Source organism: Tachyglossus aculeatus, chromosome 10, assembly GCF_015852505.1.
Source record: "Tachyglossus aculeatus isolate mTacAcu1 chromosome 10, mTacAcu1.pri, whole genome shotgun sequence".
Lineage (NCBI taxonomy): Eukaryota > Metazoa > Chordata > Mammalia > Monotremata > Tachyglossidae > Tachyglossus > Tachyglossus aculeatus.
Genome location: NC_052075.1, coordinates 23,875,147 through 23,899,587, shown reverse-complemented (window position 1 = coordinate 23,899,587; position 24,441 = coordinate 23,875,147). Strand labels below are relative to the sequence as shown.

General features: G+C 41.7%; 1 protein-coding gene across 2 annotated transcripts in view; it reads right to left on the bottom strand.

Moving 5' to 3' along the window:
- Positions 1-24,441, bottom strand: part of CTNNA2 (catenin alpha 2) — a 1,073,907-nt gene that overhangs the window by 696,914 nt on the left and 352,552 nt on the right. For both annotated transcript variants that reach the window (XM_038752080.1, XM_038752081.1), the window contains exon 8: positions 14,879-15,082. In XM_038752080.1, the coding sequence (XP_038608008.1) occupies positions 14,879-15,082 (204 nt within the window). The remainder of the gene's footprint in view (positions 1-14,878; positions 15,083-24,441) is intronic.

Below are 24,441 nucleotides of genomic sequence, written 5' to 3'. Positions count from 1 at the left end.
AGGGTATTTGTTAAAGGCTTACTATGTGCCAAGCTCTGCACTATGGACTGTACATGATAATCAGAACAGACAGTACCTGTCCCACATGGAGCTTATAGTCTAAGTAGGCGGGAGAACAGAGATGGAATTACTACTTAATCGATAAGCAAGCTGAGGCACAGAGAAGTTAAATGACTTGTCCAAGGTCACACAGTGTGCAAGTGGCAGGGCTGGGATTAGGATCCTGGTCTCCTGACTCTCAAACCCACGCTCTTTCCACTAGGTCTCGCTGACTCTTGGCTGAATGGAATTTTCACCTAACCCAGTATGCTGGGTAAAAAAGTTTTTTACTGTTTTGCAATCAGTGGCTAGCAAATTTTTAAAGGGAAATGCCTATTGTACCTGAAATGTTTTGAGTGAATATTTGCAGAAAACCAGAAGATGTTTATTGTTTTAGTATTTTGCTTAGATGTTCAAACTGAGGCTATTAAGCATCCAGGTTATATTTAAAACAACAGTAACTAATGCCCAGCCTTTATATTTTGTAAGGCTTCCTTCTTCCTTCCGCACAGGGCAACTCAGATCTGCTAGGGAAGTTCTACAGTCAATCAATCAGTGGTATTTATCGAGCCTTTACTAGGTGCAGAACACTGTACTAAGCAATTGGGAGAGTTCAGCAGTTAGTCATTCAAAAAATGGTATTTATTGAACACCTACTATGTTTGGAGTACTGTACTAAGCTCTTGAGAGAGTACAAAGTTGGTGGGTATATTCCCTTTACTCAAGGACATTTCAGTCTACTAGATGGTTGGGAAAGTATATCAGTAGTGGGAGACATCTCCCCTGATCCTACGGAGTTTATAATCTAATTTGCCTTATTGGAACAACAAGCAAAGGAAAATGTAGCCATGATACAGGTCTATTCTTTTTTGTAGATACCTGACCTAAAAGACCCACAAGAATTTGTACCTGATGTTGCCTACAAAAATCACCCTAAATCCAACCCACCTGAACAACCAATAGCTCCTTTCCTTTCCAATCAAGAGCTGAGAAGGAATATTAAGAAGGCACGTAAGCGGCAAATGCGTAATTATGATATCTCTTTTTTAAGGTAATTTAGGTAAAGCCCATTTTAGAAATGAAGCAGCTGTGTGTAAATCATAAATTAATCACCTGGATACTTGCCCAGTATTATGTTATGGAAAGTATGGAGATACTGCCCTATCAGAAACTTCCACCAGATAGTGTGGGGATGAAACTTTTCCATGGGCCCAAACATAAGGCTGAAATTTTCCCAAGAGAATATTTTGAAGACAATTCAGGCTTTAAGAATACGGACATGCCAAATCAGGGAATAATGGATGTGCAACCCAGTAATACGGACGTTTTAATTTTTAAAACAGAAGTGAATTTCTGAAATCATGTTTTGGTTTTCCTCCCAACACATTTCTTATCCTGATCAAAGGCAAAGGTAATCATTTGTCAAAGGGAACATTTGTCTTACTGGCTGCCTTTCCCAAAATGAATATTTTTCTTTTCTGAACAGAAATTTGAGGGAAACTGCTTGGTTTAAGATTTGGGCAACCTCAAAAATGGTATGGCCAGTTTTCCTCAAGTTTTACAGACATGTGCCTTCAGTATGAGAACAAGAGGGATCTTATAGAAAACCTTCCCAAACCAAAATTCCCTTTCAAAGTCCTTATTGTTTCCTCCCAACCATTAGCTGACTGACTCATTGTTAGTATAGACCATTGCAGGCTAAAAATAGATTATGGAAGAATGTAATTCAATGCATAATTTTTAAAACTTGAATAATCATTATTTTGGCTGCCTGGAAGTTGTTTCTCTTGCTCCTTCTCAGATACTGCTTCTCGCAATTAACTGATGGTATCAGCACGCATCAGTGCTAGAAAAGAAAGTCTGCCAATGTGCAAAATGTAATCGGAGGGTTATCTACCAAGAAAGAACTTCCTACAGCCCTGAATATGGTGGGGTGAAAACATGGAATGCATTTTAAAAAATAAGTGATTGTTCACCACCCAGTCAATCTATCAATGGTATTTGTTGAGCACTTAACTGTGGGCAGAGCACTGTACTGCAGAGCGCTTGGGAGAGTACAATTTCACAGAATTGGTAGACATGCTCCCTGCTCACACACACTAACATCAGTTGTCGGGAACTGTTAAGTGAAATAATGAATCAAGTGACATACACAGTTAATTAATGATTGCAAATCATTATGGGCTTCATGGATTTTAAAAATTCATTTTTTTTACCTAGCCCATAATACATATTACGGATAACTATTAAACAACCAGAAGTGATGTGTGTCTAATCTTCCCTCTTACTCCAGATTACAATCTAATCTTAAAAAAAAAGGTTTTAGGGCCTCAAAATGCATGCTGATGTTTGAATATGGGCTGAGACTGATGCTTAGGTTCTGGTGTCCACCTTTTAATCTGTCCAAATAGGCTTATTCCAAATACCCCATTCGCTTACAAGGAAGTTGACATTGATCCCTGATGTGGAAAGAAATGTTTGCCTTTGGTCTTTTCTCTTGTGGTGCTGCACAGAAAGCATTCCGACAAAGCCCAAAGTCCAGTGAAACTCAGGGAAAATGGACAGAACTCAACAGGGAGTGAGCCACTTTTGACACTGGACCACATTATGAGTTTTCTGTTGTGTCTGGCTTTCAAAGTCCCAGATTCTAAGACTGCCAATTCATACATAGTAAAGGGTGTTACTCTTGGGAGTGGATTACGTTGGCCAAACCATTCAAATGCCAAATAGGTTGAAGGAGGCAGAAATGACAAAAAGCAGTTGGAAAGGCAGATAAATAATAATAATCATGGTATTTATTTAGTGCTGATTATGTGTCTAGCACTGTGCTTAACACTAGTGCAGTAAAATAATCAAATTGGACATAGTCCCTAACCAATACTAGGCTCATACACCATCTAAGAGAGACAGAGCAATTATGCAACCCCCATTTTACAGATGAGGAACCTGAGACCCGGAGAAGTTAAGCGACTTGCCCTAGGTCATCCAGCAGATAAGTAGCAGAGCCAGGACTAGAACCTAGGTCTTCTGGAATCCAATCACATGATCTTTCCTCTGGCCACACTGCCTCTCCGAGCCAAAGTTTTCGCTTTTACTGAGATCCAACTGAGGTGTACCAGGAAAGTGGGCTAAAATGGAGTAGTCATAATAACTGTGGTGTTTGTTAAGTGCTTTGTATAGTGAGTGAGAGTGACTCCATCTTGCATTATTTGAAAACCTTCTCTGAAATTCTGAAGGAGCAACTGAATCCAGACTAGAGCAGAGTTTCCAAATGAGGTCCAATTTACTATTTCCTTCCTGGAAAATTTAGTTCCATCCACCGTTAAGAGAACCCATTATGAAACAAGGTTGCATTAAATCCATTGCCTATAGTCTGCCTGCATTGCCTCTTGATTTTATCTGCTGGATTGGATGATGCTTTATGAAATGCTTGGCTCAAATCCCTTGGAGTGTTGCTATTATTTTTTATGATATCTATTTCCTTAGGAAATCACTATCCCTTACCTGGCAGACTCTTTTACCTAGTCTGTAGGCTCCTTGTGTGCAGGGTTCTACATGATCTATCAGCTCTATTTTAATCAATCACTCAATCAGTGGTATTTATTGTGTACTTATTATGTGCTGAGGGCACTTACCTAAGCACTTATTACAGTTCTCTGTACCCTCAATAAATACCATTGACTGATTGTCTTTCAAAAAATGTTTTCCAGGCATTTTTCTCTTAGTACCCTTCCTTTTAAGCTTTCTGCTGGACTCTCCCTGGAAGGAGGTGACAAACAACTCTGGCATCCTGTAATGCCTAACCTGAGCACACAATCCTTAGAAAGGAAACGGCCTTGGGCATTAGAGGTAAGCTACTGCCACCATGTGTCCTAATACAATAGAGTCCTCAGTGTCTACCTGTCTTTTTATTAAGCCAATACTTAGTAACTTTTAAACGGCACAAATTAGATTCACACACTGACTATACATTGGAAATCAAGCCAGCATTTCATAGGATTTTGCTGAAGATTATACTCTGGCTAAAATATTCGAATTTTAAAATGACTATTACTTATTCTGGAAAGGCGAAGGAAATTACCATGCTCTGAGCTCCATTTTCAGCTGCCTCAGTTAGCATCTATCGGCACCATCTCAAAATAATTCATCAACCAACAAGTTATGTTCTGAATTATCTAGGCAATGAACAGCACAGGGTAGATGACCATGGTTTTGGCGCTTCAAGGGTTTACACTGACCTAAATGGATTAAGGGCATATGAAGAAAACAAGATTGTAACTGACTGTGTTCACTTGTTTGCATGGGTCAGGAGATTAGGGGATAGGTTTGGGATGGGGAGGATGGGATTTGAATTACGGTGGCCCAAAAAAACCCTGGAGAAGTAGGATGGTCCAGTGGCGAGAACACGAGCTTGGGAATCAGCAGGTCTTGAGTTCTAATCCCAACACTACCAATTGCTTGCTGTGTGACTTTGGGCAAGTCACTTAACTTCTGTGCCTCAGTTTCCCCAACTGTAAAATGGGGATACCTTTTTCTCCCTCCTATTTAGACCGTGAGTTTCACATGGGTCAGGTACTGTGTCCAGCCTAATTAATTTGTACCTACTGCAGCACTTCAGGCTCTGACACATAGTAAGCTCTTAACGGAGACCATTAAAAAGAAACACAAAAATACAGCTACTTTAACTGGGATAAGGGCAGAGGTCAAGAGGTAGTTGTTGGTGGGAGCAGGGTGGTGGTTGAGGCAGCAAAAGGGAGTGAGGCAAGGAAAAGGGGGCAGTTGTGGGGAGCGGAAGAGGAGGATACAGAAAACGAATGGGGAAAGTTTCAAGGGGAAGCCATAACCTGGCTCTTCCTCATTCTCTGCCCAGGAGCCCAAGAACACACTTAATTTCTGCCTCTGTGACTCTAGAGAAAAGGAGATGAGATGTTGATAATGATAATGATGGCATTTGCTAAGTGCTTACTATGTGCAAAGCATTGTTCTAAGCACTGGGGGGGATACAAGGTGGTCAGGTTGTCCCACGTGGAGCTCACAGTCTTACTCCCCATTTTACAGATGAGGTGACTGGGGCTCAGAGAAGTTAAATGACTTGCCCAAGGTCACACAGCAGACGTGGCGGAGCCGAGATTCAAACCCATGACCTCTGACTCCAAAGCCTGTGCTCTTTCCACTGAGCCACGCTGCTTCTCTGATGATGGTGATTGTGATGGTATATATGTGTGTGCATGCATGCGTCCATCCTGTTGGTAAGATGATCTGATCATCACTATCGTCAGTGGTATTTATTGAGTGCTTACTGTATGCAGACCTCTGTTGGTTGGCACATTCCCTGCCCACAACAAGCTTACAGTCTAGCACAGAATCAGAACTAAACAAGGAAAAGGATATTATACATTTGTTACTTTACAAGTATTTATTGTTCTACTGTACTCCCCAAGTGCTTAATAGAGTGTTCTGCACTCAGTAAGCATTCAATAAATGATTGACTGACTGCTGCTCATTAGCATTGGAAGTACACAGGGAGACATTATAATTTAGCTTCATTTTGAAGTATTTCCTGACAAGCCAGAGATGCTTTAATGAGAAGAACAATTGACCCTATCTGGGCAATCGTAACTAAATCAGCCAATCCCGATGACCCAAAAGCTCACCTTATCACCAATCGCTCATCACTTACTTCAGTGATGGACATTTTGCTGTCTCATGAATGAAATCTACGATTTGTTGTCACATTGATTAACCTCATATAATTCAAAGGTGAGCTTTCCTCTAAGGAGAGTGCAGTTTTCTTGATGCCACCGAGAAGAATAATCTATAATCATCTACTCCAGATATTTTGGCTTTAATATTAACTGAGCCTTTGAGAAACATTGCTCTATTCTGGAGGAAAATCAAATGGCACTGCCTATACTTTACAGTGTATTTTGGTCCGTGTCATTCGGACAAACAGTAATGCAATACACTGGGCCCGGTTAAATAAGCTTCATCAGAGATGGATAATGGCATGGATGAAAATGCAGAGGAGAAGGGCAGAGTGGAAAAATTATAGTGCAGTATTAATCCTGATGTAGTGCGGGGGCAACTAACAGATGGGAGGCCTTTCGTGGGAAGCCTCATGAGCCGTGCAACAAATGCCAGTGAAACAATCAGTAGCATTTACTAATCGCCCACTGAAAGCAGCCAGCTCACCAGCACAGAGGCTCTGGTCACAGCAACACAGCTTGGCTGGTGGGCCAGGGAAGGAGAATCAATGTCAGCAGAATACCTAAACAACTTCTGGACTGTGAACTGAAAGAGAGGCACAAACAACCTTACAGCATGAATAAACAAGAAGCTGCATGGCCCAGGGGAAAGAGCATAGGCCTCAGAGTCAAAAGACCTGTGTTCTAATCCCAGCTCTGCCAATTGCCTGCTCTGCCATCTTGGGCATGTCGCTTAACTTCTCTGTGCTTCATTTTCCTCACCTGAAAAATGGGAATTCAATGCCCCAAGCTTAGACTATGAGTCTGGTGTATGGCAAGGACTTTGATTTGTTATTTTGTGTCTACCACAGTGCTTAGTACAGTAATCCACACATAGGAAGTACTTAATGAATTCCATCATAATTGTTACGGTTGTTATTTTTATTGTAACAAATAAAATCATAGTAAAGCACAGTCTCCAACTTTGTGGCATAGCAGTGGACTGCTGACAGCTCACTCAGGAGACAGGCCAACTAGGCAAGTAGTAATTAGGGCAGAGGTTGCTCTCCTGGAGTAAAGATACTTTTGTTCATTCATTCATTCATTCAATTGTATTTACTGAGTGCTTACTGTGTGCAAAGAACTGTACTAAGTGCTTGGGAGAGTACAATATAATGACAAGCAGGCACATCCCTGCCTACAGTGAGCTAGTGTCATCTTGAATATGCCTGAAACATAGCTAGGACTATGCTAGATTGCAGACTGTCAGCTCCTTGTGGGCAGAGAATGCGTCTGTTTATTGTCTGTTTATGCCGACATCCTCTATCTGGCAAAATGACTTCTCCATCCTTATTGATACCCAAGCCCATTGGCCTCTCCAATTGTTCCAGACTTCAAACCCCCGTCCGCCTCCCTCTACATCTCTTGTCCTTAATGACCTAGATACAGAGAAGCAGCGTGGCTCTGTGGATAGATCACGGGCTTTCGAGTCAGAGGTCATGGGTTCGAATCCCGGCTCCGCCACATGTCTTCTGTGACGTTGGGCAAGTCACTTTAACTTCTCGGAGCCTCAGTTACCTCATCTGTAAAATGGGGAGGATGACTGTGAGCCTCATGCTGGACAACCTGATCAACTTGTATCCCCCCCAGCGCTTAGAACAGTGCTTTGCACATAGTAAGCGCTTAACAAGTGCCATTATTATTATCTACCTTACTGTGAAAATAAAAACTACCAAGGTGTGATCTCCCTAAAAATCTCGATTGTCCTTCCCCAGTCCCTCCCTCCTCCTCCCCCTCCTTCAACACTCCCATCTTTCCCAGCTGTATCTCTAAGGGACATCTCCTACCTGTTCTCAAAAGGTAAAGATAAGAAGCTTCTGTTTGCTGTGGAGGTGAATGGGCAACCACTGGAGGTTCTTGAAGAGTAAGGAAACATGGACTGAACAATTTTGCAGAAAAATGATCCAGGCTGCAGAGTAGAGTATGGACTGGAGTGGGGAGAGACAAGAGGCAGGAAGGTCAGTAAGAAGGCTGATAAAGTAATCAAAACAGGATAAGTGCTTTGATTGGCATGGTAGCAGTTTGAATGGAGAGGAAAAGGTGGATTTTAGTGATGTTGTGAAGGATGAACCGACAGGATTTAATGATGGGTTGAATATGTGGGTTAAATGAGAGAGAGGAGTCAAGGCTAATGCTGTGGTTATGGGCTTGTGAGACAGGAAGGATGGTGGTGCCAGCTACAGTGATGGGAAAGTCTGGGGGAGGATAGGGTTTTAATGGGAAGATCAAGACTTTTGTTTTAGGCATGTTAAGTATGAGGTGACAGGAGGACATCCAAGTAGAGATGTCTTGAAGGCACGAGGAAATATGAAACTGCAGAGAAGGAGAGAGTAGGGCTGGAGATTTAGATCTGGGAATCATCTGTATAGAGGTGATAGTTGTCTGACCTTCCCACCCAAACCCTGTTCCTTCTCTGACTTTCACATCCATTCATTCATTCAATCGGATTTATTGAGCACTTACTGTGTGCACAGCACTGTACTAAGTGCTTGGCAAGTACAAGTCGGTAACATATAGAGATTGTCCCTACCCAACAACGGGCTCACAGTCTAGAAGGGGGAGACAGACAACAAAACAAAGCATGTAGACAGGTGTTAAAACATCAGAATAAATAGAATTATATCTATAATAGAATTCCTTTGCTTTAGGTTCCTTTCCTCAGGCTCTCCAGAGATAATTCCAGACTTCCCTGCTTCCAGGAAACCTCAGGGACAGCATGTTTGCTCTCTTTTAACCTGGCTAATCTTCTGAACTCATTTACATCCCTTCTTTCTCCATCTCCTCTGACTGCTCTCTCCTCATTCTCATGACTGTAGACAGCACCACCATCCTTTCTGTCTCACAATCCCATAACCTTGGCATTATCCTAGAAGCAGCATGGCTTAGTGGAAAGAGCATGGGCTTGGGAATCAGAGGTTGTGGGTTCTAATCCTGGCTCCACCACTTATTAGCTGTGTGACTTTAGGCAAGTCATTTAACATCTCTGTGCCTCAGTTACCTCATCTGTAAAATGGGAATAAAGACTGTGAGCCCCATGTGGGACAACTTGAATACCTTGTATCTACCTCTGCACTTAGAACAGTTCTGGCACACAGTAAGTGCTTAACAAATACCATCATGATTATTATTATCCTAGACTCCTCGCTCTCATTTAACCCACATATTCATTCTGTCAGTTCAACCTCTCCAACATTGCTAAATCCCATCCTTTTCTTTCCATCCAAATGTTAATCTAAGCACTTAGCCTATCCCACCTCGATTACTCTATCAGCCTCCTTGCCGACCTCCCTGCCTCCTGTCTCTACCCACTCCACTCCATATTTCATTTTGCTGCGAGAAGAGTTTTTCTTCAAAAACATTCAGTCCATGTTTTCTCACTCCTCAAGTGGTTGTCCATCCAACTTCACATCAAAGAGAATGCCTTACTATAGTATAGGCTTTAAAGCACTCAATCTTCTTGCCCCCTCCTACGTCACCTCGCTACTCTCCCACTTCAATCCAGCTACACACTTCACTCCTCTAATTCCAACCTACTCATGGTAACTTGATTTCGTCTATCTCACCGCTGACCTCTCACACACATCCTGCTTCTGGCCTAGAATGCCCTCCCTCTTAATATCCAACAGACAATTAGTCTTCTCTCCTTCAAATCCTAATCTAAGGCATATCTCCTCCAAGTGGCCTTCCCTGACTAAGCCTTCTTTTCTTATTCCTCCACTCCCTTATGCATCACCCTGACTTGTTCCCTTTATCATCCCCCCCCCCATCCTGACACCGCCTTACGAACATATCCGTTATTTATTTTTATTAATATCTGTCTCCCCCTCTAGACTTTAAGCTTGTTATGGGCAGGAAATGTGTCTGTTGTATTGTTATACTGTACTCTCCCAAGTGCTTAGTACAGTGCTCTGCACACAGTCACTCTGTAAAATACGATCGATTGAATATGTTAATTAGATTACTAAATGGCTTTGTTTCTGGGAAATCACACCACACTTGAGTAGCTAAATCTAAAGAGAATAACTTACCTGGCAGCATATGTGAATGAAGAACGTTTATGTACAATGTACTGTGGCTGAGGGATTTGGAAATGAATCTGCGCTGCTCCCAACCCATCATTCACTTGGAATTTTTATTTCCACCTTTCTCTTTACCCAGGAAAATACAGACCAATTAATACTACCACAGATGAATAAATAATGGCTTGGAAAGGACCTCCATTCGCCCAGTCTTCCCCCTGCTCTAACTCTCTAGACATTCAATAATCAAGTCGGGAAGTTGCCAAACTGCTTGGCAACTTAGCAGTGAGTTTTCATTTTAACATGCCATGGCAACAACGGCTCTTGGAACAATATTCCCAGAACAATTGTTTCCTGTTTAATCTAAAACTCCAGGAGGGTACATCATATTCTTTAGCACAAGGTGGCTCCCACGTGAAAGCCTTCCATGTCCAGCTGATGAATGCAAAATGGAAAGATACACTATACAGCAACAGTGAATATATCCACCGAAATGGAATCCTCCTCATAACCTGAATCCATGAGAGATTACTACTACATGGTGCTCTAAGTGTCCTTTGTCTTAGCTCTGGGGAGACTAATCTAGATGGACCTCAATTAATGAATGGCATTTATTGAGCTCTGATTATGTGCAGAGCATTGTACTAAGCACCTGGGAGACTACAATTACACAGAGTTAGCAGACATGTTCCGGGCTCACAGTGAGCTAACGGTCTAGAGGGATCTAAAGTGTCTTAAAGTATCTAAAGTGTTTTTAGGGATCTAATGAACAATGTAATCCCAATTGTGGTGAATATAATTGTGAGATTAGAAAGCATAGCATCATTTCTGGCTTTACACATAAGTAACTCTAGGATGATTTCAAAATGGTCTTGTTGGAACAAGGAAGCTATATGTAAGTGCCAGTGTGGTGCATGGGTGACTCTGAGACCATTTTCCAGACAGTAATTAAATCTGTAGACTCTGTAAAACAACATCCCTGGAACTATCAATCAATTGTACTTACTGAGAATTTACTGTATGCAGAGCACTGGACTAAGTGCTTTGGAGAACAAAGTAGTAGACAACTTCCCTGCCTACAGTGAGCTTACGATTTAGAGGCATTCAATGAAAGAGATTGAGAAAGCAAAGAACTACAATTAAGAAATTCCCACTGTCAACAACTTGCAGCCTCCTATGTATTTGCCACTGCATTGTACAAGACCCTGCATCTAAATGGTCAGATAAAATGAGGAAACATTTCCAGATGGAGGTGGGCTGACAGATCAGAAGAGAACATTAGACTGAAGGCACTTTAGTCTTTCTCCAAACCATTTCTTATGGCACTTCATCAATCGTATTTATTGAGCGCTTACTGTGTGCAGAGCACTATACTAACTGCTTAGTACTTCTTAAGTGGGAAACAGAGTGGCTTCTTGTAAAGTGCCTGGGCATCAGAGGACCTGGGTTCTAATCCCAGTTCTGCCACACATCTGCTGTGTGATCTGGAGCAAGTCACTTAACTTCTCTAGGCTTCAGTTACCTCATCTGTAAAATGAGGATTAAACCTTTGAGCCCCATGTGGGGCATGGACTGTGTACAACCTATCTTATATCTACCCCAGGGCTTAGTACAGTGCCTGGCACATAGTAAGTGCTTGAAAAATGCTATAAAAAGTCACTTCATTTCTTTGTGCTTCAGTTTCCTCATCGGGAAAATGGAGATTCAATACCTGTTCTTCCTCCTGTGAGGCCCATATGGGACAGGCACTGTGTCCTACCTGGTTGATTTATATCTACCCCAGCACTTCAAACAATGCTTGTCACATAGCAAGTGCTTAAGATATACCACTTAAAAAATGTGCTTACTATATGCCAGGCACTGTACTAAGCGCTGGGGTAGATAGAAGTTAATCAGGTTGGACACAGTCCCTGCCCCATGTGGGGCTCACAGTCTAAATCAGAGAGAGGAGGATTTAATCCCCATTTCACAGATGAGGCAACTGAGGCACAGAGCAGTCAAGTTACTTGCTCAAGGTCACGCAGCAGAGAGGTGACAGAGCTGGGATTCGAACCCAGGTCCTCCGACTCTCAGAGCTGTGCTCTTTTCACTGAGCCATGGTGCTTCCGTTGTCGTAACCTGGGAAACTACTGGGCGCATTGTGGGCATGAAATAAATAGTGTTGAATGAATAAATTATCAAGAGTTACATGCTCCAAATACAAAGCTTCAGGAAACCTTCTGCAATCCCACTGAAAAGTGTGGATTACTTCACCCTAGCACAGTCTGGGAGAGAACCTCACAGAGATGATAAAAACATGGCTAAGTATTATGTGTACATATTCTGCAGGCAGTACATATTCTGCAGGCAGTATTTACATGAAATAAATTATTTTATCTGTTGTAAAGAAGAAGTATATGGAGTAGTTATTAGAAAATACCTCAAATTGGATTAAATTTGATCAGAACCCAACAAAAGGAAAGTGAAGATGAATCAGTTTCATACATTTTAGACTAAAGTCCGGAAAAAAGAAGAAGAAAAAGCGGTTTGTTGATTTCAGCAGGATTTGAGCCCTACTCTTCTTAGTGGAAGGAACCTTACTTCACTCACTGGGGATAAAATGTAGCCTTAAAAGATAGGTACACAACCACTTAAACTGCCAAACCATCTATGTCTTATCAGAAGGAAGTGTCAAAAAGGAAGAAAGCAGTGCTTCAAACACAAGGATAAATACATTCTGCTCTCCCAAAGCTTTGAACATAAAAAACCAGCACTTCAAGAAGATGGAAATCCAAGATTCATCAATTCTAAAAACTATCACTAGACCTTCAAGAGCCTCCACCCAAAGTAATCATTTTATAAGACAAAATTCCTCAGGCACCAATATGAAAAGCTTTATTTCACGTCATCATCACCTGTTCTTTTAACTCATTCTTTTTATGACTTGCACTTCGGATAAAAGTGCATCAGTGCCTCTTTGTTACTTACTCTGAAAGAACACCTTAACCATCAGTTTCAAAAAGAAAGTAATTTCGACTTCCGCCAAAGGCCAGTCGAGTTCTTTCAAGTCAACCATAAGTGAGGGGACCATAATCTCAAACAAACTTCAAATGGAAGGAAAACTTCTGACAACTTGAACAAGCCCCACATTTAAATCAGAATGTATTTTATAAATACCTCCTTGTAACAAACTTGCATTATTAGAAAATGGCAAATTCCTTAAATTATGACATATCTATCCCAGCAGTTAATCAAATGTGAGCATTTCCAGCACAACAGAAACCAAGGTAAGAAATCAAACATTCGGTTTGCCTTAAAATAGTCTTCACAGGCGTGGCCAGCCAAACTATCAAATGCCAAACTGTCTTAATTTAGATGCAAATAGTCAAGTCCCTGAAAGCTAACAATATTGTATGGACTTTTTTTCCCCAATTGGATCGTCAGATTTTTATGAGTATTGGAAAATGAAGTGACTTCTGATGCTACTACAGGAATGGCACTGCACCTCTATTTCAGTGCCTGCTTCTAGGGCCTTAATATTATATTCTGAAGTCTTCCAGCATTGGGAAACTCAGTATCCACATCACGAGAATTCTAGGAAGACAGGAGTGGAGCTGAGTGAAAAGGTGCTAAATGTGAACAGGAGGACATTGAGGAGATCAAAAAGACATTCTTTGATCTTCCAACCACTTCTCAGACAAGTATTCATTCAATCATTCAATCATATTTTTTGAGTGCTTACTGTGTGCAGAGCACTGTACTAAGCACTTGGAAAGTACAATTCAGCAATAAAGGGAGACCATCCCTGCCCACAACGGGTCCTAAAAGCAGGCCAAAGTGTCTTCCCCAAAAGCAAGAATGTGTCTACCCTGAAAGCAGACCAGATACTAACACCACTGTGAACACACAGTCAACGGTATTTATTGAGTGCTTACCATGTGCAGAGCACCATACTAAGAACTTAGGAGGGAACAATATAACAGAGTAGGAAGACAAGTTTCCTGCCCACAGCAAACTTACATTCGTGCTCCTGATGTCACCAAATCAGCGGGGTACATGAACTCTGGGTTTGCTGGCTGCTCTAGGCATGAACCAGCATCGGAAAAGCACCATACAGAGCAACAAATCATAGCCAACAATGTTATTCTGATGTAAGTGCCAGTATCAAGCTGAAACCTCCTCTGTGATGAGACACTGGTGAAATCGAACAACTTGGGGTGTACAGTCAGCAGTTATTACAATGATTATCTCCTAATTGCAGTAGCTGTTAAGACTAGTCATCGGAGGCATTACTAGATATTGCTCACATCTGGCTGAGGCATACTGAATTGCTAGTCTGAGAAATTCCTGTTTCACAATAAACAAAAATCCTTTGTGCTTGAAATCCAATTCAAATTCTGCCCATTCCTCATCATTCCTATCATCCTTTCAAATGTTAGTTTTGGACACTGCTATAAGTAAGAAATGACCATTACTTCCAATATATTGAAATGTATCAACTTAAAATGCATTGCCTGCTAAAATAGAAAGAGCTAACTCTCCTTTCCTTAAAAGAAAAAATGTTTCTAAGGGGCTTTCAGGAACACGGAGTTGGTGCTGGATGGAATCCAGCACCATACCCTTCTTGATACCATTCTTGGATCTGTCCACATGGCCTAATTACAAAGAGAAAATCCTATTGGAATAAATGGGTAGATCCTGGGAGTTCCATATATAGTACTAAATTTTTCCACCTGCTTTTCAGAGGATCTACAACATTTCTGTGGATTTCAGCCTCCCACTCACTTCACACCGCTCTCCCATTCCAATCACCAAGAGGTTGATTGCAATAATGGGTAAACCATTAAGGAGGACTAATGCAGGGAGAAACAACACTTAGGGAAAAAAAAATTCTTCACCATAATCACAGACTTCTCTTCCTAGGTTCAAATGCATTCAGAGATCAAAGCAGAATTGTCAGAATTACTTCTTGAGTTTTCCCGCCTCTTGCGTTATGTACCACCTGCCTTTTTATGAAGTATTTCACCTCTTGCAGAAAATCCACAGAACCACTTAAAGCCACCGAGAATCAAAAGATGAAAAGAGCAGAAAACTTACATTATTCATGTACTCGCTGAGCAGATCCTGGAGGGCCTGACGGACGGCATTGCATTCAGCTACGATTCTCTCCCGCCGGTCATCGCGGGTGCACGACGAATCGGCCATCAGGGCTGCTCCGCTGATAATGCTCTCCAGCCTCTCTTCGAGAGACGGTCTGAATCGCGCTTCACTGAAGGTCATGGGGTCCAAAATAATCTTGTTCTGAAAAAGACAAAGAATCAGCCTAGAAATGAAGACTAGGGTTCCACCTTAGTTGCTGTCCAACAAAGTCCATTTTCCTCCATGAAAACAAAGGCTAACTTCACTGCTCATTGCTCATTTTGTCTTTCAAATTCTAAGACCTTGAGCAGAGATACAGTTGGTATTTATGAAAGATACAAACCTAAAGAACCAAGCAATACTCAGTTGTTTGTCGAGTGAGTGCTTGGCAATTGCTCTCTCACCAGACAGCTTCTCAAATGAGTTGTGAGAGTTTAAAAGCTCAAGCTAAAGTATGTGACCTTCAAGAAGCACACACTGCTCCCCATTTTTGCTGTTGGAGGATACGATGAAGCCTTTAGAGGCCAAATCTTGGAACACAGACAATAGCTAATATGTAATTATTATAGTCAATGTAACTGACAGGCTGATTTAATGCTTCATCTTTTTCTCTGTCTCATCTATGGGATAATCTGATTTGTGTGTGCCTGTTAGAAAATCATGCAAATCAACTCCTTCTACAGACATGCTTGGAAATTACAAAAACTGCCTGTTTTCCACTGGCACTTTTCCCGATTTTTTTTAAGGTGCTCAGTTAGGCATCTCACAAATAATTTTCAACAAACTAACAGTTCATGAGGAAAGTGAAGAGCGGGACCAGAATCAGGTTTTTGAAATCACGATTCCCTTTTCAAGATAAATCAGGCTGAATTGATGAACTAACAAGGAATGTTTGGGAACCATATTCCCTTTTGGAACTGTATTCTCTTTAATGAGCTGAAGTGCACAAACAAATCTGAAGACCAACAATTCAAATTTCAGGATCTTGTTTATTTGAATCAAAACTGATAGAAAGTAATTTTGGATGTAACACTGCTATAAATAAGAAATAACCATTACTACCAATATATTGAAACGTATCAACTTAAAATGCATTGCCTGTTAAAAACAGAAAGAGCTAACTCTCCTTTCCTTAAAAGAAAAATGTTTCTAAGGGGCCTTCAGGAACATGGAGTTGGTGCTGGATGGAATCCAGAGAGAAGTGAATAGACCTTTAAGAGGGATCAGTCAAAACTAGAGAGGGATGACTAGGCAGCCATTTGAGAGAATATTCTGAAATTCCAAGTGTAATGATAATAATAATCATGGTATTTGTTAAGTGCTCACTATACGACAAGCACTGGTAGATATAAGATAATCAGGTTCCACATGGGGTTCACAGTCTAATTAGACTATAAAATGGGGATTAAGACTGTGAGCCCCATGTGAGATGGGTTCTGTTCCAACCTGATTTGCTTGAATCCACTCTAGCACTTAGTAAAGTGCCAGGCATACAGTAAGTGCTTAACAACTACCAAAATTATTATTATTATTATTAGGAGGGAGAATAGGTATCGACTCCCCATTTTGTAGATGAGGAACTGAGGCATAGAGAAATGACTTGCCCAAGGTCACATGGCAGACAAGTGGCAGAGCCGGGTTTAGAACCAAGGTTCTCTGATTCCTAGGCTTGTGCCCTTTCCACTAGACCATGTTGCTTCCCTGAAGAAACACAATCCACGTTTCTTTCTCTCTCTGGGAGTCACCGACAACCGCTGCCTTATTATTATCAGTAGTATTGTTGTTTTAGTTATTACTTCTATTGTAATTGCTAAGCACTTACTATGTGTCAAGCGCTGGGGTAGATACAAGTTAGTCAGGTTGGACAGAGGCCCTGTCCCAAATGGGGCTCACAGTCTAAGTAGGAGGGAGTAGGATTTAATCCCCATTTTACAGTTAAGGACACTGAAGCACACAGAAGTTAAGTAACGACCAAGGTCACACAGCAAGTAGTTGGGCAGGATTAGAACCCATGTTCTCTAACTCTCAGGCTCATTCTCTGTAGGTTATGCTGTTTCTCTTTATCTCAGAATCAGTGTAGTAGTAGCAGCAGTCATAGTAGCAATTATACCATTTATGTAGCACTGGCTCAGTGGAAAGAGCACAGGCTTTGGAGTCAGAGGTCATGGGTTCAAATCCCGGCTCATATACTCATATAGGTTTTGATTCTGTTATTCCAGATCATATGGCTGCTGTGAAAATGATTGTGAGTTATAAAAGTATCTTCCTGGAAAGGAAAACATATGTTTAGGCCAAATCTAATATTTTTCAGTGAGGCAAAAGAGATAGTTGTGGTGATGGAACCACCGTGAGACTGGGTAGGCATCATTATAGAGGCATTTTAAGAAAAAGTACATAGTCACAATAATCATTGAGAAAGACATGGAATGGGGAAAGTACAGAAGAAAATCAACCTGCCCTATGTAATGAAATGTAATAGAACCCACGTCCTCTGACTCCCAAGCCCATGCTCTTTCCACTAAGCCATGCTGCGATATACTTAAGTGCTAAGGGTGAATTTTGGGATAATATTCAAAGCCCTACTGAGGGCTCACCTCCTCCAGGAGGCCTTCCCAGACTGAGCCCTCTCCTTCCTCTCCCCCGCCTCCCCCTCCCCATCCCCCGCTTTACCTCCTTCCCCTCCCCACATCACCTGTATATATGTATATATGTTTGTACATATTTATTACTCTATTTTATTTGTACATATTTATTCTATTTATTTTATTTTGTTAATATGCTTTGTTTTGTTGTCTGTCTCCCCCTTCTAGACTGTAAGCCCACTGTTAGGTAGGGACCGTCTCTATATGTTGCCAACTTGTACTTCCCTAGCGCTTAGTACAGTGCTCTGCACACAGTAAGCGCTCAATAAATATGACAATGAATAAATGAAGAAAAAACAAAAATATTTATGATGGCTTAAATGATAGTGCCTTGGGGCTCCAAGGCTAAAGACTCAGGGAGAAGAAATCATCACATGACACTCATATTCAGCTATGAGAATGTAACTGTTAATTTATGACCTAAAGAATTCCATTACATAGGGACAGGACATTTCCCTCCCAGCTGCATTTCTTAATAACGACTGATGTTTACCTAGATCCAGAAGAGGCTTCTAGCCAATCGGCTCCCAAGACATCTAGCCCTTCTGATTCCCCAGAAAAGGTTGAAATGGGTGTCAGCATTGAGAAAGCCTTCTGGCTTCTCCCTCCCATCTCATTTACTGCAGACTAATGACAGACATCCAGAAAGGGTATGCCAGAGCTCAGGAGAAATGAAACCGTTACTAGAACCTTAGGGAAACATGTGGCTATTTATCTTGCCTGAGAAACATGGAATTAATGTGTGTGTGTTTGTTTGCTTTACATAGCCCTTGGACCTTTGGTCATAGAGGTTTGGTCCAACTGTTTGGGAAGCAAATGAAGCTCAGGAAAAGTTTGTGCCAGTGGCTAGGATAAATTCTCTACTCAGTATGTAGGGGAGGAGAGACCTGAGGAATTATATCATATTTATAGTAGTCATGCACAGCCACTAACTTCACTACTGTTTGAATCATGATACTGTTAGGGTTTTCCCATTCTCTGTAAGGGTTGTTACAATTTCTTCATGGCCTACTGCTGTGGTGTGTAAAACATAGATCCACAAGAAACCATTTCATGCTTTGGGACTCTATGGAGTCACATCTCTGTACAGGGATTTTTTTTGCCTTACTTAAATGCGTTTTAGACAACTACCCAATGATTCTGTATCTGTGGGGTCTAACCAGTTACTGTTTTTTCTTGGATGTGTGTGTGTGTGTCTCTGTGTGTGTGTGTGTGTGTGTGTGTGTGCACACAACTACCCAATGATTCTGTAACTGTGGGGTCTAACCAGTTACTGTTTTTTCTTAGGGTGGGTGTGTGGGTGTGTGTAAAATTAGGTCTGCACCTTAATGGAAGTTGCTTATTTCAACTTAACTGATATACAGGTGTTTTATAGGTGTACTCTCTTTAAATACAAAAAGGAAATGATACCCCCATTTGGGCTCAGGCTGGAAATCATTCTAAAGTGAAACTCTGGAATGGCATTAGCTCAATGAATCAGGCTACAGGAGTCATACTGACAGAGATCAAACGATATAGCACAACTATCTTAAAATAAGCTAATCAATCACGATTACATCAATTCAATAAACTGCTGAAATTAAAATGTGTCCTTCCAATGGAAAGGAGAGATCTGCAAGAATATTGCTTTCCTTCTTGGGCAAAATAACTGATATTCCTGAAAAACCCCAGACTAGACGGCTTCCTTAGTGCAATACATGACACCAGGGCCCCTAGCTATTGTGCATATTTTTAAATCATCTGATTTTTTCACCCCCTACCTTCTGTCCCAAGCTACCTGGATGTCTTCATTAATCATTACTTCTATCTGAAAGGGCAAAATATGCATATCTTGGGTTCTATTCCCCTACGGAATGAGCATCCCACAGCTTTTCATAGAACAGGATCAACTACAGCACAGAGAGCAAACATGTGTCAATATCTTCAATATCCAGAAATATTCCAAACAGAAAAACACATTTAAAAATCCCGACTCTGCCAACTGTCTGCTGTGTGGCTTTGGGCAAGACACTTAACTTCTCTGTGCCTCAGTTACCTCATCTGTAAAATGGCGATTAGGACTGTGAGCCCCCCGTGGGACAACCTGACTTCCTTGTAACCACCCCAGTGCTTAGAACAGTGCTTTGCACATAGTAAGTGCTTAATAAATGCCATTATTATTATTATTTAAAATAAAAATGATACTAGACAATCACCACAGGAAATGAAAAATACAAGAAAGTTTCATTGCAACTGAGATTCTGGAGAAAATGTACAGATGCTGATGATGATCTATGTATGTTTAATGCATAAGTTAAAAGATCATTTTAAATCCAAACTTAAGCTTTAGACCAGATTACCTCTGTTTTGTTCTTTCCTGGTTATAATTTCCAACCAAGCTTCACCTATGTTCTAAACTTTTATCTTGAATAGGTGTTTTATTTTGCTCATAGAGAAAACCAATGTGTTTTCTCCAGGCTCTACAAAGGATATTTGAAGAAAAATTGTAGAATGATCACACGTTGGAATAGGGACTAGGTGAGAAGCAGTGTGCTCTACTGGAAAGAGCACAGGCCTGGGTTGTCAGAGGGCCTGGTTTCCAATCCCAGCTGTTCCAATTGTTGTTATGTGACCTCGGGTAAGTCATTTAAATTCTTTGTGCCCAGTTTCCTCAACTGTAAAACTCAATCGTATTTATTGAGCGCTTAATGTGTGCAAAGCAATGTGCTAAGTGCTTGGGAGAGTACAATATAGCAACAGGTAGAACCCACAATGAGCTCACAGTCTAGAAAAGGAGACAGACATTAATAAATGGCTAAATAGATAAAGAAATGAATTACAGATATATACATATACACTGTGGGGATGGAAGGGAGGATGAATGAAGGAGCAAGTAAGAGTGGTGCAGAAGGGAGTGGGAGAAGAGAGGAGGGCTTAGTCAGGGAAGGCTTCTGGGAGGAGATGAGCCTTCAAATAAGCTTTTGAAGTCGGGGAGAGCAATTATTTGTCTGATATGAAGAGGGAGGGCATTCCAGGCCAGAATCAGGATGTGGGTGAGAGGTCAGCAGTGAGACAGATGAGACTGAGGTACAGTGAGAAGGTTAGAATTAAGGAACGAAGTGTTCGGGCTGGGTTGTAGTAGGAGAGTAGCAAGGTCAGGTGGGAGGGGATAAGGTGTTTAAGTGCTTTAAGTAATAATACTGATGGCATTTGTTTAGCGCTTACTATGTGCAAAGCACTGTTCTAAGTGCTGGGGAGGATAGAGGTGATCAGGTTGCCCCATATGGGGCTCACAGTCTTAATCCCCATTTTACCGATGAGGTAACTGAGGCTCAGAGAAGTTAAGTCACTTGCCCAAAGTCACACAGCTGACACGTAGTGGAGTCGGGATTTGAACCCATGACCTCTGACTCCCAAGCTTGGACTCTTTCCACTGAGCCATGCTGCTTCTCTAAAGCCAATGGTGAAGGGTTTTTGTTGGATGCGGAGGCGGATGGGCAGCCACTGGAGTTTCTTAAGGAGGGGGGAAACATGGTCTGAAAGTTTTTGAAGGAAAAAAATCAGGATTCAATACCTGTTTTTCCTCCTATTTAGACTGTGAGCCCCATGGAAGATTCCCAGAGGAGCAGCATGGCCTAGCGGATAAAGCACGGGCCCGGAAGTCAGAAGGAATTGGGTTCTAGGCCTGACTCCGCCACTTGTTTTCTGTGTGGCCTTAGGCAAGTCACTTCACTTCTCTGTGCTTCAGTTACCTCATCTGTACAATGGGGATTACAACTGTGAACCCATGTGGGACATGGACTGCGTCCAACCTGATTACCTTGAACCCCCTCGCTTAGAACAGTGGCTGGCACATAATAAGCGCTTAACAAATACTATAAAAAAGGACAAGGAATGTGTGTGATCTGATTATCATCTTCTTTAGTTCTAGGCATATAATAAGCACCTGTATCACTATTCATCATCATCATCAATCGTATTTATTGAGCGCTTACTATGTGCAGAGCACTGTACTAAGCGCTTGGGAAGTACAAATTGGCAACATATAGAGACAGTCCCTACCCAACAGTGGGCTCACAGTCTAAAAGGGGGAGACAGAGAACAAAACCAAACATACTAACAAAATAAAATAAATAGAATGGATGTGTACAAATAAATTAAATAAATAGAGTTAAAAAAAATATGTACAAACATATACATATATACAGGTGCTGTGGGGAAGGGAGGGAGGTAAGATGGGGGGATGGAGAGGGGGACGAGGGGGAGAGGAAGGAAGGGGCTCAGTCTGGGAAGGCCTCCTGGAGGAGGTGAGCTCTCAGCAGGGCCTTGAAGGGAGGAAGAGAGCTAGCTTGGCGGATGGGCAGAGGGAGGGCATTCCAGGCCAGGGGGATGACGTGGGCCGGGCGTCGATGGCGGGACAGGCGAGAGCGAGGTACGGTGAGGAGATCAGCGGTGGAGGAGCGGAGGGTGCGGACTGGGCTGTAGAAGGAGAGAAGGGAGGTGAGGTAGGAGGGGGCGAGGTGATGGAGAGCCTTGAAGCCGAGGGTGAGGAGTTTCTGCCTGATATTATCATTACGATGTAATAACCTTTTAAATGCATTCATGAATAAGAAAACCCTTGAATAGACAAATGCCCAAAGCCTTCAACACTATGTGTGACATCACTCTAAGATACATGGATTTTAGATTTACAGTGTACAGCATTAAAGGCAGCAACTGCTTAGGAGTACAATAAAGTGCTATTTCTTTTAGACACTCTGCAACATCTGCGCCCAGTATCCATCAATTAATTGAATTTACTGAGCACTTACTGTGTGCAGAGCACTGTACTAAGTGCTTGGGAGAGTACAATATAATGATATAACAGACACATTCCCTGCCCACAATGAGTTTATGGTCTAGAGGGGGAGACAGAAATGAATACAAGTGAATGAATTATGGATATGTAATTAGACTGTGAGCCCACTGTTGAGTAGGGACTGTCTCTATATGTTGCCAACTTGTACTTCCCAAGCACTTAGTACAGTGCTCTGCACACAGTAAGCGCTCAATAAATACGATTGATTGATTGATATGTACATAAGTGCTTTGGGCGTGAGAAGGGGAGTTGAGTAAAAAGGAGCAAGTCAGGGTGATGCAGAAGGGAGTTGAAGAAAAGGAAAAGAGGGCTTAGTCAGGGAAGGCCACTTGGAAGAGATGTGCCTTCAATAAGGTTTTGAACTGGGGTAGATTAATTGTCTGTTGCATATGAATAGGGAGGGTGCTTCAGAACAGAAGCAGGACATGGGACAGAGGTCGGCAATGAGACAGATGTGATCAAGGTACAGTGAGTAGGTTGGCATTAGAGGAGTAAAGTGACTGGGCTGGTACTAACTGGTTTGGATCAAGCAAGCAATCAATTAATCATATTTATTTAGCACTTTCTGTGGGCAAAGCAGTGTAACGAGTGCTTGGGAGAGTACAATATTACAGAGTTGTTAGCCACGTTCTCTGCCCACAAGGAATTTACCATCCAGAGGGGGAGAGAGACGTTAAAATAAATTGTGGATACATACCTTCTCACTGTACCTCAATCTCATCTACCTCGCCACAGACCCCTCATCCATATCTTGTCTCTGGCCTGGAACGCCCTCCCTCCCTCCCTCCTCAAATCCAACAGACTATTACTATCCCCGCCTTTGAGGCCTTACTGAAGGACATCTCCTTCAAGAGGCCTTTCCTAGCTAATCCCTCCTTTCCTCTTCTCCCACTCCCTACTGTGTCACCCCGACTTGTTCCCTTGGTTCTTTCCCCATCCCAGCCCCACTGCCTTTATGTACTTATCTGTAATTTATGTACATACCTGTAATTTATTTATTTATAAATGCACACAGTAAGCACTCAAGTATAATTGAATGAATGAATGAATAAGTGCTGTAGGGCTGAGAGTTGGGGTGAAAGTCAAGTACTTCAGGATACAGATGCAGAAGGAAGAGGCAGTAGGGGAAATGAGGATTTAGAGAAGGCCTCTAGAAGTAGATATATTTTAATATGCCTACCCATTGCTCCTCCTCCCTTCCCCCTGCCCACCACCACCTCCACACACACCTCACAAGCTGCCAAGTTGGTCAGACAAGCAGTTGAAGTAAATACATGTCTGCAAACCCTTTTTCAGCACTTAAGACTGTACAAAAGGCCTTAAGAAAGGGTACAAATGGATACAAAATTGATGCAACACACAATTCTAAGGCAAATGACCTCCTAATAACAATAATTCATACACATCACTTTATGACTGAAAGACAGCATTTCGGATGTTTGTGTTTCTATTTCCTATGGAAAGGGAAAATTTCACTTTCACTGTGAAAATTACAATTTGTAAGCTACTTTCAAAGGTCTTATGTGGGTGTACTGAATGATGGTGCAGTCCAAGAAATGCAAGTTGAAAGTCCTCAGTACAACCTTAACATTTCATATCTGTCCTGTGCCTTTTCCTACAACTAAGAGAGTCATCTTTTTATGTAGCCCAATGTCTTATGTGATTTACGGTGACATTTGAAAACGATGTGCCCAAAATTACAGGGGGAAAGAAATTACTTTTGAATTTTAATTTTTCTCTATTCACACTGGTATGCAAATAAAATAATTCTATAAAAAAAGAATCCAGATATATGAATCCAACAAAGTAGGATGGGGCACTGTTCTAAGCACTGGGGTAGATACAAGGTTAACAGGTTGTCCCACGTGGGGGGCTCACACTCTTAATCCCCATTTTACAGATGAGGTAACTGAGGCACAGAGAAGTTAAGTGACTTGCCCAAAGTCACACAGCTGACAAGTGGCGGAGCCGGGATTAGAACCCATGACCTCTGACTTCCAAGCCCGTTCTCTTTCCACTAAGCCATGCTGCTTCTTTGATCC